The 15857-nt window shown below is 39.6% G+C and overlaps 1 protein-coding gene across 1 annotated transcript; it reads right to left on the bottom strand.

The window, feature by feature from the left end:
- Window positions 1–1282: 1282 nt before the first annotated feature.
- On the bottom strand, window positions 1283–14087 carry LOC103021672 (platelet-derived growth factor receptor-like protein). Its single transcript, XM_007257738.4, has 6 exons — window positions 13794–14087; window positions 11802–12114; window positions 9287–9438; window positions 8000–8293; window positions 7515–7654; window positions 1283–3645 (listed from the first exon to the last, which is right to left on the bottom strand). Exons 1-6 carry the CDS (start codon window positions 13849–13851, stop codon window positions 3427–3429), a joined length of 1176 nt encoding a protein of 391 aa, XP_007257800.2. The 5' UTR covers window positions 13852–14087; the 3' UTR covers window positions 1283–3426.
- Window positions 14088–15857: the final 1770 nt, after the last annotated feature.

Below are 15857 nucleotides of genomic sequence, written 5' to 3' on the forward strand. Positions count from 1 at the left end.
GAAGATAAGAAAGAACCTGTTGAGGAGCTTCTTTTAAACTCAGAGCTGTAAATAAATGCTTCAGTAAACAGAGAAACTGATAAACACACTCAAGAAACTCATAAAAACTTCTGACTTTCATAAATAATAAAGCAGTGCTTTTTAAAATGCCTGAAAACATTCAGTAAACTCCACACCTACTACTGAAATCCTCCAATCAGAGCAGTGCCTGCAGTACAGCATCTACAGCAGCAGCACACTGCTGTCCCCTGCTGCTCACACTGAACCTTACACACACTGACAATATAAACTCAACACATCCTTACTGTTTAATCTGCCTGGTTTTAGAACACAATAATTTATGGTCCTGACGGACAGTTCTGGTGGAAACAGGAGAGTTGAGGTGCACATTGAATTCTGCCGTGATTTGATCAGCCGTGGTTTTATGTTTTTTGGATACAATCCGGGTTAACACCCGAACATCCCTTTCAGACAGCTTCCTCTTACAGCGTCCACAGTTAATCCTGTTGGATGTGGTTGGTTCTTCTTGGTGGTATGCTGACATTACCCTGGATACCGTGGCTCTTGTTGCATCACAAAGACTTGCTGTCTTGGTCACAGATGCTCCAGCAAGACGTGCACCGACAATTTGTCTTCTTTTAAACTCTGGTATGTCACCCATAATGTTGTGTGCATTGCAATATTTTGAGCAGCAAAACTGTGCTCTTACCCTGCTAACTGATCCTTCACATTCTTATTGCTCTTACTGGTGCAATGTGCAATTAATGAAGATTGATCACCAGGCTGCTCCAATTTAGCCATGAAACCTCCCACACTAAAATGACAGGTGTTTCAGTTTCATTGTCCAACCCCTGTTTTTGGGCCATTCTACCGAATGGGTGCTGTTTGCTTGTTGTAACTCTTCCAAGTAAAACTTTTAAATTTTTTTTAATCTTTTTTCAATGTTGAATCTAATAACACATATATATTGAAAACTATTTAAAACATGTACTGGTCAAACTCAGGCAGCTTTATTATTTTTTTTAAGGTTTAAAAGCTGAAGATGGTTACAAAACTCATGTGACATTTAAAAAGCATGTTTAAAGGCAAGTCCCCTTATTGCCTTGATTTTCCCTCAAGAAAGTCTTTATTTTAGAAAAATGGTTGACTGCTTGTTCAAATATCAAATATTACTACTGTGACTCTAATGCTAATTATTATTGCAACATTACCAAAAATATAAATTACAGCAGTATACATCAACACTAGTCTATGTTGTGTATTTACATGTATTTGAATGAAATAAAAGGGTAGAAATATGTTTTATTGGCACATTTTGAAATTTCACATCAAAGAAGTGCAAAACTTTTACAGTGTTTACAGTTAAAACGGGTTGCTTATGATAACAATAATGATTGTAGCTCACATCAGCAGCACAAATATCAACATATAACAACTAGATTACAGATTTAAAAATACACAAAAGGGATTTCTCAAAACAATGTTACAGAATGTTTCTCTGGTAAATCATATTAAAATTCTTTGATGAAAAAGTTAGCATTTTCTGTAGTTTAAAAATACGATTTGTAACTACAATGTAATTAGCAAAAAATAGCATTTGGTCTCACTATAATAACTGTGTAGTTACCAGAGGTGTAAAAAGTACTGAAAAATTGTAATTAAGTAAAAGTACCATTATTTGCTAAAATTCTACTCAAGTAAAAGTAAAAGTACCCATCTAAAAATCTACTCGAATAGAAGTAAAAAAGTACTCAATTTAAAATTTACTTTAAGTAAAAGTTACATAGTTACTTTTAATTATTTGACGTAAAAAAGTACTAATCATAAATTAATTATTTTTAATGAACTATTATTCCAAATAATAATTTGGACCTTTCAGGCAGTATTTGTTCAGACCACCGCATAAAACATTTTCAAAAACAAGTGGCATAGGTTTCTATGATCCATTTTTTTCTTTACTGTTAAAAAGTTATGGTCATATATGTGTCTATAAACCGTATTTTTATAGTTTTACAGTTCATTATTATTTTTTAACTTGCCATTGCTATGCTTTAACTGCTATTTACATGTTTTTTTTTTTTTTTACATATAAGCAGATTATTTAATGTTTCCAATAAGAACTTTAGGAATAATCATGAAAAACATGAAAACATACAAAAAAACTGTTGGTCGGCGCATGCGCAGTGCCGTAAAGAAGCACATATCGATGGGTAGCATAACTCGACAGAACACCTGTTCCCCCGAGCACAGCTGATTCACACATAATAAACACTGCTGGGAAAAGTTCAGCTGCGCTGCCATTGAGAACAAAACTCAATTTTTTTTTTATTCAGACAATAGTTTTTTTTCCCCGAGCATTTAATTATTTACTCAGTAATGGGGAGTTTTCCAATGTAGTGAAGTAAATTACTTGTGTCAAAATGTACTTGAGTAAAAGTAAAATTACCTATTTTAAAAACTACTTAAAAAATACAAATTACTCATAAAATCTACTCAATTACAGTAATTTGAGTAAAAGTAATTCATTACTTTCCACCTCTGGTAGTTACCCATTAACCATCCATTGTAATAACAGTAATATATAACTACTGATGAAGTATGCATTGTTACAGATTGCTTACAGTTGCACCGGTTATGAAATTGCACAATGTGTGATTGTAATTAATGTGTAACAAAGTGTACTTCACCTGTAGTTACACTGTTATTATATGGTTGTTAATGTGTAACAGTTATTAGAGACCCTTATTATGAAGACTTTAATGCTTTTCTTTGGTGTGAGCCACAATGCTCCAAATGAGACCAGTGCTCTTACCAAACCCGTTGCAACAGGGCAAGCTAACTAATCCATTGCCTGGGGCCCTAGCTGGACTGGGGCCACCAGACAATGACTGGTTATGAATTGAATGCAATGACAAACTGTGTAAGCACCCCATTTAAATTATGTGACGGTGAGTGCAGGAAAGAACCAAACACTGTTATCAGAATCAGTGGAGCCCCTCCCACTAGTTACTGACAGTAGCCTGCCAGCCAGGTTCGTCATTCCAGCAGCCGGCAAAATATGAAACTTCAGGAGTCATGAAGCAATAGAGTTATCCATCAGGAAGCCAGGAAATAACTCTGTTCCAAGGGGAAGGGTTACACTCGAAAAAGAATGGGTAGGGGTAAGTTGTAGGACCAATGGGTGAAATGGGATTGGCCCTTAATGCTTTGTAGAAGTGTAGAGGCTGTTATTGCACCATTTCAATAGGCACTGGGTTAGTAGGTGTCTGCAGACCTTTAAGCACACTCTTAGGTATCTAAAAGCTTGACTACAATGGGAAAATTTTTAGTAAACTCTTGATTTGTCACTTTAAGGAACCACACACTGTAGCTACAAAAGCTGATTGGTTATTTGGTCCATGGTACAGTCCACTGTCTGTCTCCCTCTCACGGTTTCTTTGGTTTGTTGGCGCTGCGAGCTGGCACTACTTTAACAGTAGTGGAGGCTGAGCGTGACCCCTCCAGATTCTGGGCGGTGCAGGTGTAGGTGCCCTGGTCCACCTCTCTGACCTCGTCCACCAGCAGGACGCTCTGGGAACGCTGCCGGCTCTGCCCATCCACCTGCACTGTCTGCATACTGTCCTGAGTGTAGAGCGGACGACCGATCTGTAAACACAGCGACACAGTTACAACCAGCTTAATACAAACACAGAATACTGCCTAGAGCTTTCACTCACTGGCCACTTTATCAGAAACACCTGCTATTAACTACCTAGTGCTTCCACTCACTGGCCACTTTATCAGAAACACCTGCTATTAACTACCTACAACCCCTGGCAAAAAGTATGGAATCACCAGTCTTGGATGAGCACTCCTTCAGACATTTCATTCTGTAAAACAAACTCTGATCAAAAACATGATACAATAATAAGGTCATTCCAAAGTGCAACTTGTTGGCTTTCAGGAACACTCAAAGAAATGAAGAAAAAACATTGTGGAAGTCAGTGAATGTTACTTTTATTGACCAACCACAGGGAAAAAAATATGGAATCACTCAATTCTGAAGAAAAAAGTATGGAATCACTCAAATTGAAGGTAGAAAATAAGGACACACCCAGTCAATTTCCTTTCCCTAAATGGACACCTGCCTCAGATTAGATCTGCTCGTTAGTCTGCAGTTAAAAACACCTGCAGTCATGACACCTTGGAGGGCTGCTGGACGAATTAGAGTGGCAAGAACCATGGCTCCAACAAGAGAAATGTCTCTTGAAACAAAAGAGAGGATTGTGAAACTTCTTGAAGAAGGTAACTCTTCACGCATGGTTGCTAAAGATGTGGGCTGTTCACAGTCAGCTGTATCCAAGATATGGACCAAATACAAACAGCATGGAATGGTTGTTAAAGCCAAGCGTACTGGTAGACCGAGAAAGACATCAAAGCGTCAAGACAAGCAACTTAAGGCCATTTGTCTTGAAAACCGAAAAAGTACAACTAAACAGATGAAGCATAAATGGGAAGAAGCTGGAGCCAATGTATGTGACCGAACCGTAAGAAATCGCCTAAAGGAAATGGGATTTCAATACAGGAAAGCTAAAAGAAAACCATCATTGACACCTAAACATAAAAGAACAAGACTGCAGTGGGCTAAGGAGAGGCAATCATGGACTGTGGATGACTGGATGAAAGTTATCTTCAGTGATGAGTCAAGAATCTGCATTGGACAAGGTGATGATGCTGGAACTTTTGTTTGGTGCCGTTCCAGTGAGATTTATGAAGAGGCCTGCCTGAAGAAAACAACCAAATTTCCACAGTCCTTGATGATATGGGGCTGCATGTCAGGCAAAGGCACTGGGGAGATGACTGTGGTTAATTCTTCTATCAATGCACAAGTTTACATTGACATTTTGGACAGTTTTCTCATCCCTTCAATTGAACAGATGTTTGGAGATAATGAAATAATTTTCCAAGATGACAATGCATCGTGCCATAGGGCAAAAACAGTGAAGGCATTCCTTGGAGAAAGACACATTCCAGTCCAGATCTCAACCCAATTGAAAACCTGTGGTGGAAATTGAAAAAAATGGTCCACAAGAAGGCTCCGACCTGCAAAGCTGATCTGGCAACTGCTATCAAAGAGAGTTGGCACCAAATTGATGCAGAATACTGTTTGTCACTCATCAAGTCCATGCCTCAGAGACTGAAAGCCGTTATAAAAGCCAAAGGTGGTGCAACTAAATACTAGTGATGTATTTTGAATCATCTTTTGTTTATCTGTTTTTCATGATTCCATACTTTTTTCCTCAGAATTGAGTGATTCCATATTTTTTTCCCTGTGGTTGGTCAATAAAAGTAACATTCACTGACTTCCACAATGTTTTTTCTTCATTTCTTTGAGTGTTCCTGAAAGCCAACAAGTTGCACTTTGGAATGACCTTATTATTGTATCATGTTTTTGATCAGAGTTTGTTTTACAGAATGAAATGTCTGAAGGAGTGCTCATCCAAGACTGGTGATTCCATACTTTTTGCCAGGGGTTGTAGTACAGGGGTGTCAAACTCATTTTGGCCGAGGGCCACATTGGCATATTGGCTGTCCTCCGAGGGCCAGATGTAACTTATAAATATAAGAAAATGTAACCAAATGTAATATATGTAAATGAATGTAATTACTCCTTAATGTTAAATAACTCTCAATATATTATTTATTCAATCAAATATTACAGTTGCATGGAAAAAATGTTTGCTTGTTGCTCTATTAACATGAATCCTTTTAATTTGTCATGTCATGAAATCCAAAAACTCCATCAATCAAGAACCAAACTATACAAGTGAATAGAAATGACATCAAGTTATATTAACTTTGAAATTATTAACTGAAATAAGGCTTAATAAATATAAAATCAAATTGTGACTGTTAAGAACATAGCATTTCCTCAGATTTAGCAGTTCCTCATCCAACCACTAGTCGGAGCTGCAGCAGCAGCACCACAAGTCCGCAGTCTTTACTGAGTCAGAGCTACAGCCCAGCCACGGGCTACAGGGCTCAGCTCAGCCAGTCTGGAGCGTTTTTAAAATTTTTAAGTTCTTCTGTGTATGAAATAAAGATTTTTGTAACCGAATAATACAGCTCTCTACAGTTCATCTTTCAGCCCAATCACCTAACAGCAGCAGTTTAGAGCATGAGTCACTGCTGGGATTACATTATAAACAGGTCAGTTATCGCGCTGCTAACCTCAGGAGTTTATAACTACGGAGTTTAGTGAACACACCACGGCTGCAAGGTTAGACTGTTGAAGGCTACTGAAGACTATTAAAGGCTATTGGAGGTTATTGAAAGGGTTATTGAGGGCAGAAATTAGTAAAGGCTGGTTAGATAAGTGATTCACGTCTTCGTACTTTGCTGCGGTGAAACTGCGACTAGCGCTGTCCCAGTGATGTTTATTAACGTCATTAAAACAGATTTTGTCAGCTTTTGTCTTATAAATATTTACACAGAACTTATATCTCTCCTAAAAAGCGTTTATTTTGGTCAGTAACACTCTTCGTAACACAAAAGGCATACCGGTCTTTCGCCTTGAAGCACAGCCGTCCGTCTGCATCAACTTCTCTTTTTCTGGACATTATGGGATAAACATTTATATGTCTCAATTCCACCCGCGAAGTTACACCTTCCCTCCGGCAGGGTTTCCACATCAATGACTACACTGCCGTGTAGTGGCAGTAAGCCGTAACTTTGCGGGTAATACAATCGACAAGCATTGTGGGAAATGTATTTTTTGGTCAAAGAACGCTTCTGACTTATTTATTATAGACACTAAGATTTTACAAGCTCTCGCTTGTGTTTGACACATGTGACCTAGTACTTCCACGCACTGGCCACTTTATCAGAAACACCTGCTATTAACTACCTAGTGCTTCCCTTCACTGGCCACTTTATCAGAAACACCTGCTATTAACTACCTAGTGCTTCCACTCACTGGTCACTTTATTAGAAACACCTACTACTTAATACCTGGTGCTTCTACTCACTGGCCACTTTATTAGAAACACTTACTACTACTATTTTGTGCTTCGACTCACTGGCCACTATATTAGAAACACTTACTACTACTACTACCTTGTGCTTCCACTCACTGGCCACTTTATTAGAAACACCTACTATTTACTACCTAGTGCTTCCATTCACTAGCCACTTTATTAGAAACACCTACTACTTACTATCAAGTGCTTCCACTCACTGGCCACTTTCTTAGAAACACCTGCTATTTACTACCTAGTGCTTCCACTCACTGGCCACTTTATTAGAAACACCCACTACTACCTTGTGCTTCCACTCACTGTGGCCACTTTATTAGAAACACCTACTATTTACTATCAAGTGCTTCCACTCACTGACCACTTTATTTATTATTTATTAAAAACACTAACTGAACACAAGTGAAGTGTTTCTAATAATTTGGCCAGTGAGTGGAAGCACAAGGTGGTAGTAGGTGTTTCTAAAAAAAAGTGGCCAGTGAGTGTAAGCACCGTACTCACTGTTTGTCCAGGGTAATCCCAGGTGAACTCCACCAGTACGTCCTGGTCTCCCACCACTGTACAGGTAACCTGCAGGTTCTGCCCCACAGTCACAGGGTCAGACGAGGCCTGAATGAAGGGGGCGGGCGGGGCAGCAGGATCTGTAGATATGTAAAAATCCACCATTTTTATTTTTACTTTCTGGACCAGGACTACCCACCTCTGTGTGTTTACATAGATTTAAATAGGATCTCCAGTGGATTTGGAGTTTTACAGATACTCTAAGACTAGGTCTGTGGATAAACTGTTATAAATGTAAAAATGCCTTTATTTTAAAACATTTCTAACTGTTGTCTGTCTCACTGGTGTAACAGTGCTGTTAACCAATCAGAAGCGATACGTTTGTCTATAATTTCTCACCCCTCCACTTCTCCACTGGACTAAAGAAGCACCAAAACATCTCACATGGCATTCATTCATACTAGAGGCTACAAGGGTACACTCACAGTTGACGTAGATCAGCATGTATTTGGTGGAGCTCTGCCGCAGGTTGCCCAGGCTGGCCACGCAGTACAGGGATCCGGCGTGGTACTGCTTGGGTCTGTGGATGGTGAACCCTCGTGTGACCTCGTAGGAAATCTCCGCTCCGTCCACCTTCACCTCTGTGGGAGGGTACTCCCGGTGCAGGGTGACTTTAGCCTGCGGAGATGTGATCTGGCAGGGCAGCACCGTGGGCCTGTTGCTCCGCAGGTGGATGATCTCGTAGTAGTTGGCCGAGGGCACGAACAGTTCCTGTGGGTCTGAGAAAGCAGGTGGAGGTGTTCAGTATCTCTAATAGAACAGACTATGTCTGATACTGTTTAACTCACTGTTATCTAGCTACTGCTATTATTACAGTTTATATATAACAATATTCTATGTTAGGTGTTTTTTGAGTTATTTATTTTCAAAAAGAAGCCAAAAGACAACAAAAGTTCAAAGTACTTTACATGCCATAGTTAGTTTGTAGTTATTATTCCATTACTTTTGTGTGGCATGTTTTACCAAAATGTACCAACCTTTATTACAGTTTTAGCTCCACTAATGTCACAATTGTGAGATTACCACTATTAATAATTAGTTATCACAATGTTATTACAATGTTATTACTTTCACACATTATTGTTGTATTTTTATGTTATTACAATGATATAACGTGTATTACTACAGTGCTATTACAATAAATAGAAACAGAAGAAGCCCATATATGCAAGTACTGTAGAAAGTGCATAATGGGGTTGCTATGGTATTCCAGGTAGTTTCTATAGTGTTGCCAGGTGGTTGCTTTTGAGTTGTTGGTTGCTATGGTATTGCTAGGTGGTTGCTTGGTGGTTGGTGTAATGTTGCAAGGTTATTGCTACGATATGCCTTGTGGTTCCTATACTGTTTGTAAGTGGTTGTTAGAGGGTTGCTGTATTGCGGTATTGCAAGATAGTTGCTATGCTGTTGATATATTGTTGCTAAGTGGCTGTTATGGTATCACAGGTGGTTATTTTGGTGTTGCTAAGTAGGTTCAACAGTGTCCCAGGTGGCGACATTAGCATTGTTTGTGGCAAAAGCATTGGTGGTTGCTATGGTATTGCTAAGAAAAAGCCAGAATCGCATAACGCATTCGACACAAAATCTGGAACTGGAACAGTTTTAACATCTTAAAAACTTTGAGTTATGATTCATACGTCAAAAAGCAGAGTAGAAAACAATGATGTCATATGTCTACTTCGATCTCCACACTGTGACAGATAAATGCACATTACCAGCGAAGAAAACAAAGACTTTGACGGCTTTATTGTACTCCTTCCTGCACTCCACGTCCTCACAGTACATGGGGAAGCAGGTGTACTCTCCGGTGTCAGCGCCGGTTGTGTTCGCTAAAATCAGCGTACCATATCGATCATGCTGGACAGTCCTAAATGAAAGAAATGATTTCATATACCAGTTAAAATGAACTGTGATAAACAATAAGCCATGTTAAAATACATGAATCCAGTTCACACTACAGAATACACACCGAAGCACACAATACCAAAAGCTACTAGAGTTCTAATAGCGCCCACTTGTGGAGAATCTTCAACCTGCTAAACATGTGTGAGTGAGTGAGTAAGTTAGTGAGTGAGTAAAAGGGTGAAAAAATTTGTGACTGAAAGTGATTACAAGCCAGATCAATGAGGTCACATACTATCAATCCACACTATCTATACACTTTATTCACCAACATCACCATCGTGTAGCGAAATGAGACTGTGATAAATGAGACCAAAATGCACTTCTTCTTCTTCAAAAAAAAAAATCTTATTAAGGTCAAACCTTCCATAGTTTCCCCAAAGATCCCGTACTTCACAGTGAATGGATTCACAAAATCAGTAGAGATCGCCTTTTCAATTTTAGATGCATGTTACTGTGCTAGCTAGCTAGCTAGCTAAGGCTAGCCATATTAATATTATCCAGTCAGCCAATCTAGCCAGATGAACGTTAGCACATTTTGCACAGCATATGTGGTTTAGAAGCACAAGACCAGCCTATGATGGTAGCTGATTTCAGATGGTCTAAGCTGGTTTTTGATGGGCAGTGTGATTATATAGCTGGTTATCCAAATTTTCTGCTCTGGTAGAAAAGCTGGTAATTCATGTTCTTTACCAGGAAATCTTCATTAATTATTTGTTCTAGCCAGCTCTGATTAGCTTTACCAAGGGTGACTACTATGGGAATTTGGTAAAGTGTTGGTCAACCAATATGGTCATAGAGATTGACTCGCTTGATGAGTTCAACATGTCTAAATTGACCCAGTTGGTCTTCAGGCTGGTCAACCTTCCTGACTAGTTTGGTACATCTGGTTAATCAATTTGTTCAAGTAAATCAAACTGCATGACCTGGGTGGTCATGATGGTGAATTACCATTGTCAGAATGGGCCTGTTGGTCATTCAGCTTGGTCATTCTGGTCAACCAGCCTGGACACAGTAGGTCATAGTGGTAATACTGATGTAATACTTTGGTAAAGCTGGTTGATGCATTTGATTCATTCAGGTTGTTCATACTGGTTGAATGGCATGGTCAAGATGATGGTCAACTAGTTTTGTCACAATTGGCTTCTGTACAACTAGCTTGGGCATAATGGTTCCACTCAGATTCCTTTTTTTCTGCTTATAAATAAGAGTTAATCTACAGTTACAGTAGATACAGCAATCACCAGTATAAGCATAAGCATCCATATTGTTGCATGATGTGTTGGATTTGGAGTTCAGCATAATATCTGTTCTTATTCTTCATTTGTTTTAAAGGCTGGGAACAACCTGCCTCAACTTCCTGTAATTTGTCTGAACCATCTAGAGAGGTTCTGGTCATTCCGGTCAGTAGATCCAGGCTTTTTTGATTGGACCAAACTCTGGACTTTTGATCTGGACCGTGACACTTATATAGTGCCTTTCTGCCACTCAAGGCACTTAAGCTCACAATTACAAGCTCGCAATTACATTCTACACACACTCAACACAAACAGTAAGAAGAAGCAGCCAATCACGAACAGAATACTCTCAACTGGAACGACTGATGAGTTGATCCAGAGTGCCAATCCATATCTGAATTGTCACACACAGGGGCGTCGCCTGGTCTGGGCTTCCGGGGCTTTAGCCCCAAATAACTTTCCAGCAGCCCCAAATCGTTTCGCTCAGCTCAACTGTATTTTTAAGGATGAGACAGACCACTGGCTGTATGTGAATGGGAGCTAGTTGTAGTATATAGTTCGACCTTCAGGAGAAACAGCTTGAAAAAAACTTTAGAATTAGCTAGCTTAGATAAATAGTCAAGGTTTGAGAAAAAACTATATATGTTTAACTTGCCCTGTTGTATCAGCCAATAACTATTTCATTTTCAATTTTCATTGTTTTTATTAATTTTGGACTTACTGTAAGCTATAATTAACAACAATTAATGTAGCTAACCAGTTAGCTAGAAGCTGGATGTTGTATTAGTATTCAATTTTCTGGGCAATAAAAAAAATCTCTTATGATCTCCATGTTTTTGGACTGTGGGAATAAATCCTGGAATCCTGGAGTCCCTGGAAGAAACCCACGCCGACATGAGGAGAACATGAAAACTCCACCCAGGCCTGGGAGGCAAAAATGCTAACCACTAAGGCACCATGCCGACTTGTTCATATTAGTTGTCTAAGCTGGTCAATAGCTTAACGAGTTGTTTTTTTAGCAGTGCTTTTTTGACAATATGAATAGTAATGTGTGTTAATTAACTCTAATAATAATGGCTACATACAGTACCTGAGTCGTCCTTCGTCATCCTCTTCCAGGTAAGGTGGGATGCCCCACTGTACAGGACTGCCCTTACACCTGAGCTCCAGAGTGTCTCCTGCCACAACAGTAAGTGTGTTGCCCACCTTCTGGAACCTCCCCCTCTGCAGTACCTGAGTCAGGTGTGTCTGAGCTGCCGGGGGCTGAGGGGTGGTCTTGGGTTTAGGTTTAACGGTAGTGACCTTGGTTTTCTTCTCAGCCGCCTTCTTTTCAACCTTAGGCTTGACCTTCGCCTTCTTATCTGCTGCTGGCTTCACCTTCTGCTCATCCTTCTGGCTCATACCTGTATAGTGCAGATAACATTGATTCAGTCAGTTATAGATTCATTTGAATGGAGCTTAATGATTGACCACTTTATTTGAAACACTAATGGTTGGTGTTGGGTACATCTACAGTACAGGCCAAAAGTTAGGACACACCTTCTCATTCAATGCGTTTTCTTTATTTTCATGACTATTTACATTGCATCGCCTCCACAGTCACCGGATCTGAACCCAATCCAGATGGTTTGAGGTGAACTGGAGCACAGAGTGAAGAAGGCAAAGGAGCAACAAATGCAAATAAACACCTCTGGGATCTGGGAACTCCTTCCTTCAAGACTGTTGGAAAACCATTTCAGGTGGCCACCTCTTGAAGCTCACTGAGAGAATGATGCTAAGAGTGTGCAAAGCAGTAATCAGAGCAAAGGGTGGCTATTTTGAAGAAACTAGAATATAAAACATGGTTTTTAGTTATTTCAGCTTTTTTTGTTAAGTACATAAACTCCACATGTGTTCATTCATAGGTTTGATGCCTTCAGTGAGAATCTACAATGTAAATAGTCATGAAAATAAAGAAAATGCATTAAATGAGATGGTGTGTCCAAATGTTAGGCCTGTACTGTATATGGTAGCTATTTCTAAAGAAGTGGTGAACAAGTCTATTTTAATTAGTATATTTCAGATTTTTGACTATATTCTTTAGGATGCACACAAATGCTGGTGCGATGATCTAGGAAGCCATTGCTCAAAACAGTCAGTCACCCCTAGTAGTGATATGAAAGACTAGTAGCTCAATGATATTGGCATATGCTGGTGCCTCTTGAAGGCAGGCCGTCAAACTAGCATTTTTCAGCAGGATAATGCTTGTCCACACACAGCAAGGGTTTTCCAGGAATGTCTTCACCAGATTGCAACAGTTTGTTGGACTTAATGGTCACGAGATTTAGATTTAGACCTCTAATCGGGCATTCATGGGAACAGCTGGGACTAGAGCTTCAAAAACCTAAGAGTGTAGAGCTACATGATCTACAGGCCCAGCTACAACAACAGCTCAGGATGCTATACAGAACTTGTATACCTCCACACTCAACTGTATCTCGTCTTCTATCGAGGATAGAAGTTCCAACAGGGTCTAAACTAGAGCCTTTTTTCAATTATACCCAAGTGTTTTTCTCAATACACTCCTCCTTTCACTCTAATATTGTAATGCTTATTTTATTTAAGCAGCATCAGTAAACAGTTTCAAAAAGCAGCTAAAGACATATTTTTATAAACGTTTTATAAATGTTTTAATAATCGAGCTATTTGCATTATTATACATCATTCATGTTTTGATTTTTAAGTTATCTTTTTTGTTTTAATTGATTTATTTTAATATATCACAGTCACAACCTTTTGTAATTTTACTTGATTTTATCTTTTTTTATTTGCCCGTTTTACAGTTTTACTATTTTTATTATTTATGTATTTTTTCTATTGTCTTTTCTTAATTGTTAATTTTACTTTACTTTAAATGTGTTTTTTTTTTCCTTTTCCATTTTTCTATTTTATTCTGTGTACATCACTTTGAGCTGCATTTAAATGTATGAAAGGTGCTTTATAAATAAAGTTTATTAGTATTACTTATTGTTGAGTGTACATAAGTAAGCCAAAACATTAAGTACAGTAGATAAAGATGCAGTAAGGCCTGAGATTGACTTACCAAGCTCAAAGAGCAGCATGCAGGAGAGCAGAGCCAACAGCACCACAGCCAGCTTCATGGTGGAGACGCTTCACTGCAACCAGTAAACAACCTACACGAATTCCAGTACTTCCACAAATGCCTTTCAGTTCATTCCAGAGCTGGAGAAGAAGTGAAGCTCCAAAGACAAATGAGTGCAGGTCTGAGGGTCTGGTTGTATCCGGTTGTGTGTGTGTTCAAAGGCAGCTGTTTTGCAGCGTCAGTCAAACACACACACACACCACACACACACACACACATTCCTGCTCTCCACCGGTAGCATTAACACCCCAAATTCCTCTGCCAGACTCAATGGCTTCTTTCTGCAGCCAGAGAGGAGGCCAGGCCCACTGCCTGAACATCAGCCATGTTTGTTTAGCGGGGGAGAGAGCGTCACTGACCGGCCAACAGGCCGAGAAAATAAAGTGGCCAAAGTGAGTGGAAGCACAAGGTAGTAGTAGTAGTAGTAGGTGTTTCTAATAAAGTGGCCATAGTGAGTGGAAGCACAAGGTAGTAGTAGTAGTAGTAGGTGTTTCTAATAAAGTGGCCATAGTGAGTGGAAGCACATGGCAGTAGTAGTAGGTGTTTCTAATAAAGTGGCCACAGTGAGTGGAAGCACAAGGTATTAGGCGTAGGTGTTTCTAATAAAGTGGCCAGTGAGTGGAAGTACAAGGTAGTAAGTAGTAGGTGTTTCTAATAAAGTGGCCACAGTGAGTGGAAGCACAAGGTACTAGTAGTAGTAGTAGTAGGTGTTTCTAATAAAGTGTCCAGTGAGTAAAAACACAAAGCTGTCGGCATAGGTGTTTCTAATAAAGTGGCCAGTGAGTCGAAATACAAGGCAGTAGTAGCAGTAGTAGTAGGTGTTTCTAATAAAGTCGCCTGTGAGTGGAAGCACAACGTAGTAAGTAGTAGGTGTTTCTAATAAAGTGGCCACAGTGAGTGGAAGCACAAGGTAGTAGTAGGTGTTTCTAATAAAGTGGCCAGTGAGTGGAAGCACAACGTAGTAAGTAGTAGGTGTTTCTAATAAAGTGGCCACAGTGAGTGGAAGCACAAGGTAGTAGTCGTAGGTGTTTCTAATAAAGTGGCCAGAGAGTGGAAGCACAAGGTAGTAGTCGTAGGTGTTTCTAATAAAGTGGCCACAGTGAGTGGAAGCACAAGGTAGTAGTCGTAGGTGTTTCTAATAAAGTGGCCACAGTGAGTGGGAGTACAAGGTAGTAGTAGTAAGTGTTTTTAATAAAGTGGACAGTGATTTAAAGCACAAGGTAGTAGTAGTAGGTGTTTCTAATAAAGTGGCCTGTATGTGGAAGCACAAGGTAGTAGTTGTAGGTGTTTCTAATAAAGTGTCCAGTGAGTAAAAACACAAAGCTGTTGGCATAGGTGTTTCTAATAAAGTGGCCAGTGAGTCGAAATACAAGGTAGTAGGCTTAGTTGTTTCCAATAAAGCATCCAGTGAGTTTAAACGCAAGGTTGTAGGCGTAGGTGTTTCTAATAAAGTGGCCACAGTGAGTGGAAGCACAAGGCAGTAGTAGTAGGTGTTTCTAATAAAGTGGCTATTGTGAGTGTAAGCACAAGGTAGTAGTAGTAGTAGGTGTTTCTAATAAAGTGGCCAGTGAGGGGAAGCACAATGTAGTAAGTAGTAGGTGTTTCTAATAAAGTGGCCAATGAGTGGAAGCACAATGTAGTAGTAGTAGGTGTTTCTAATAAAGTGGAAGCACAAGTTAATAAGCAGTAGGTGTTTCTATTAAAGTGGCCACAGTGAGTGGATCTCCATGTATAGCTATGTCCAGGTCTAGACTGAGTCTGTGTCTGGTGAATGGGGGGTGGGATGAATGGGTTAGTGGATTAATGGCTCACTGATACCGAGGTGACCGGGGTTCATATCTGCAGTGTATAGATCAGGATCAGGTTCTGTACAGCGTACTGACCCAGTTCTCTATGCCAGGTTCTGTGATGAGGTTTAATTGGGTCTGTGTGAATAGAGCTATTGTTCTGGGCAGGTTTGGGATAATGATCCAGATTTAAACTGCCTGTTTAGGCTTTTCATCA

This window comes from Astyanax mexicanus, chromosome 2, assembly GCF_023375975.1.
Source record: "Astyanax mexicanus isolate ESR-SI-001 chromosome 2, AstMex3_surface, whole genome shotgun sequence".
NCBI lineage: Eukaryota > Metazoa > Chordata > Actinopteri > Characiformes > Acestrorhamphidae > Astyanax > Astyanax mexicanus.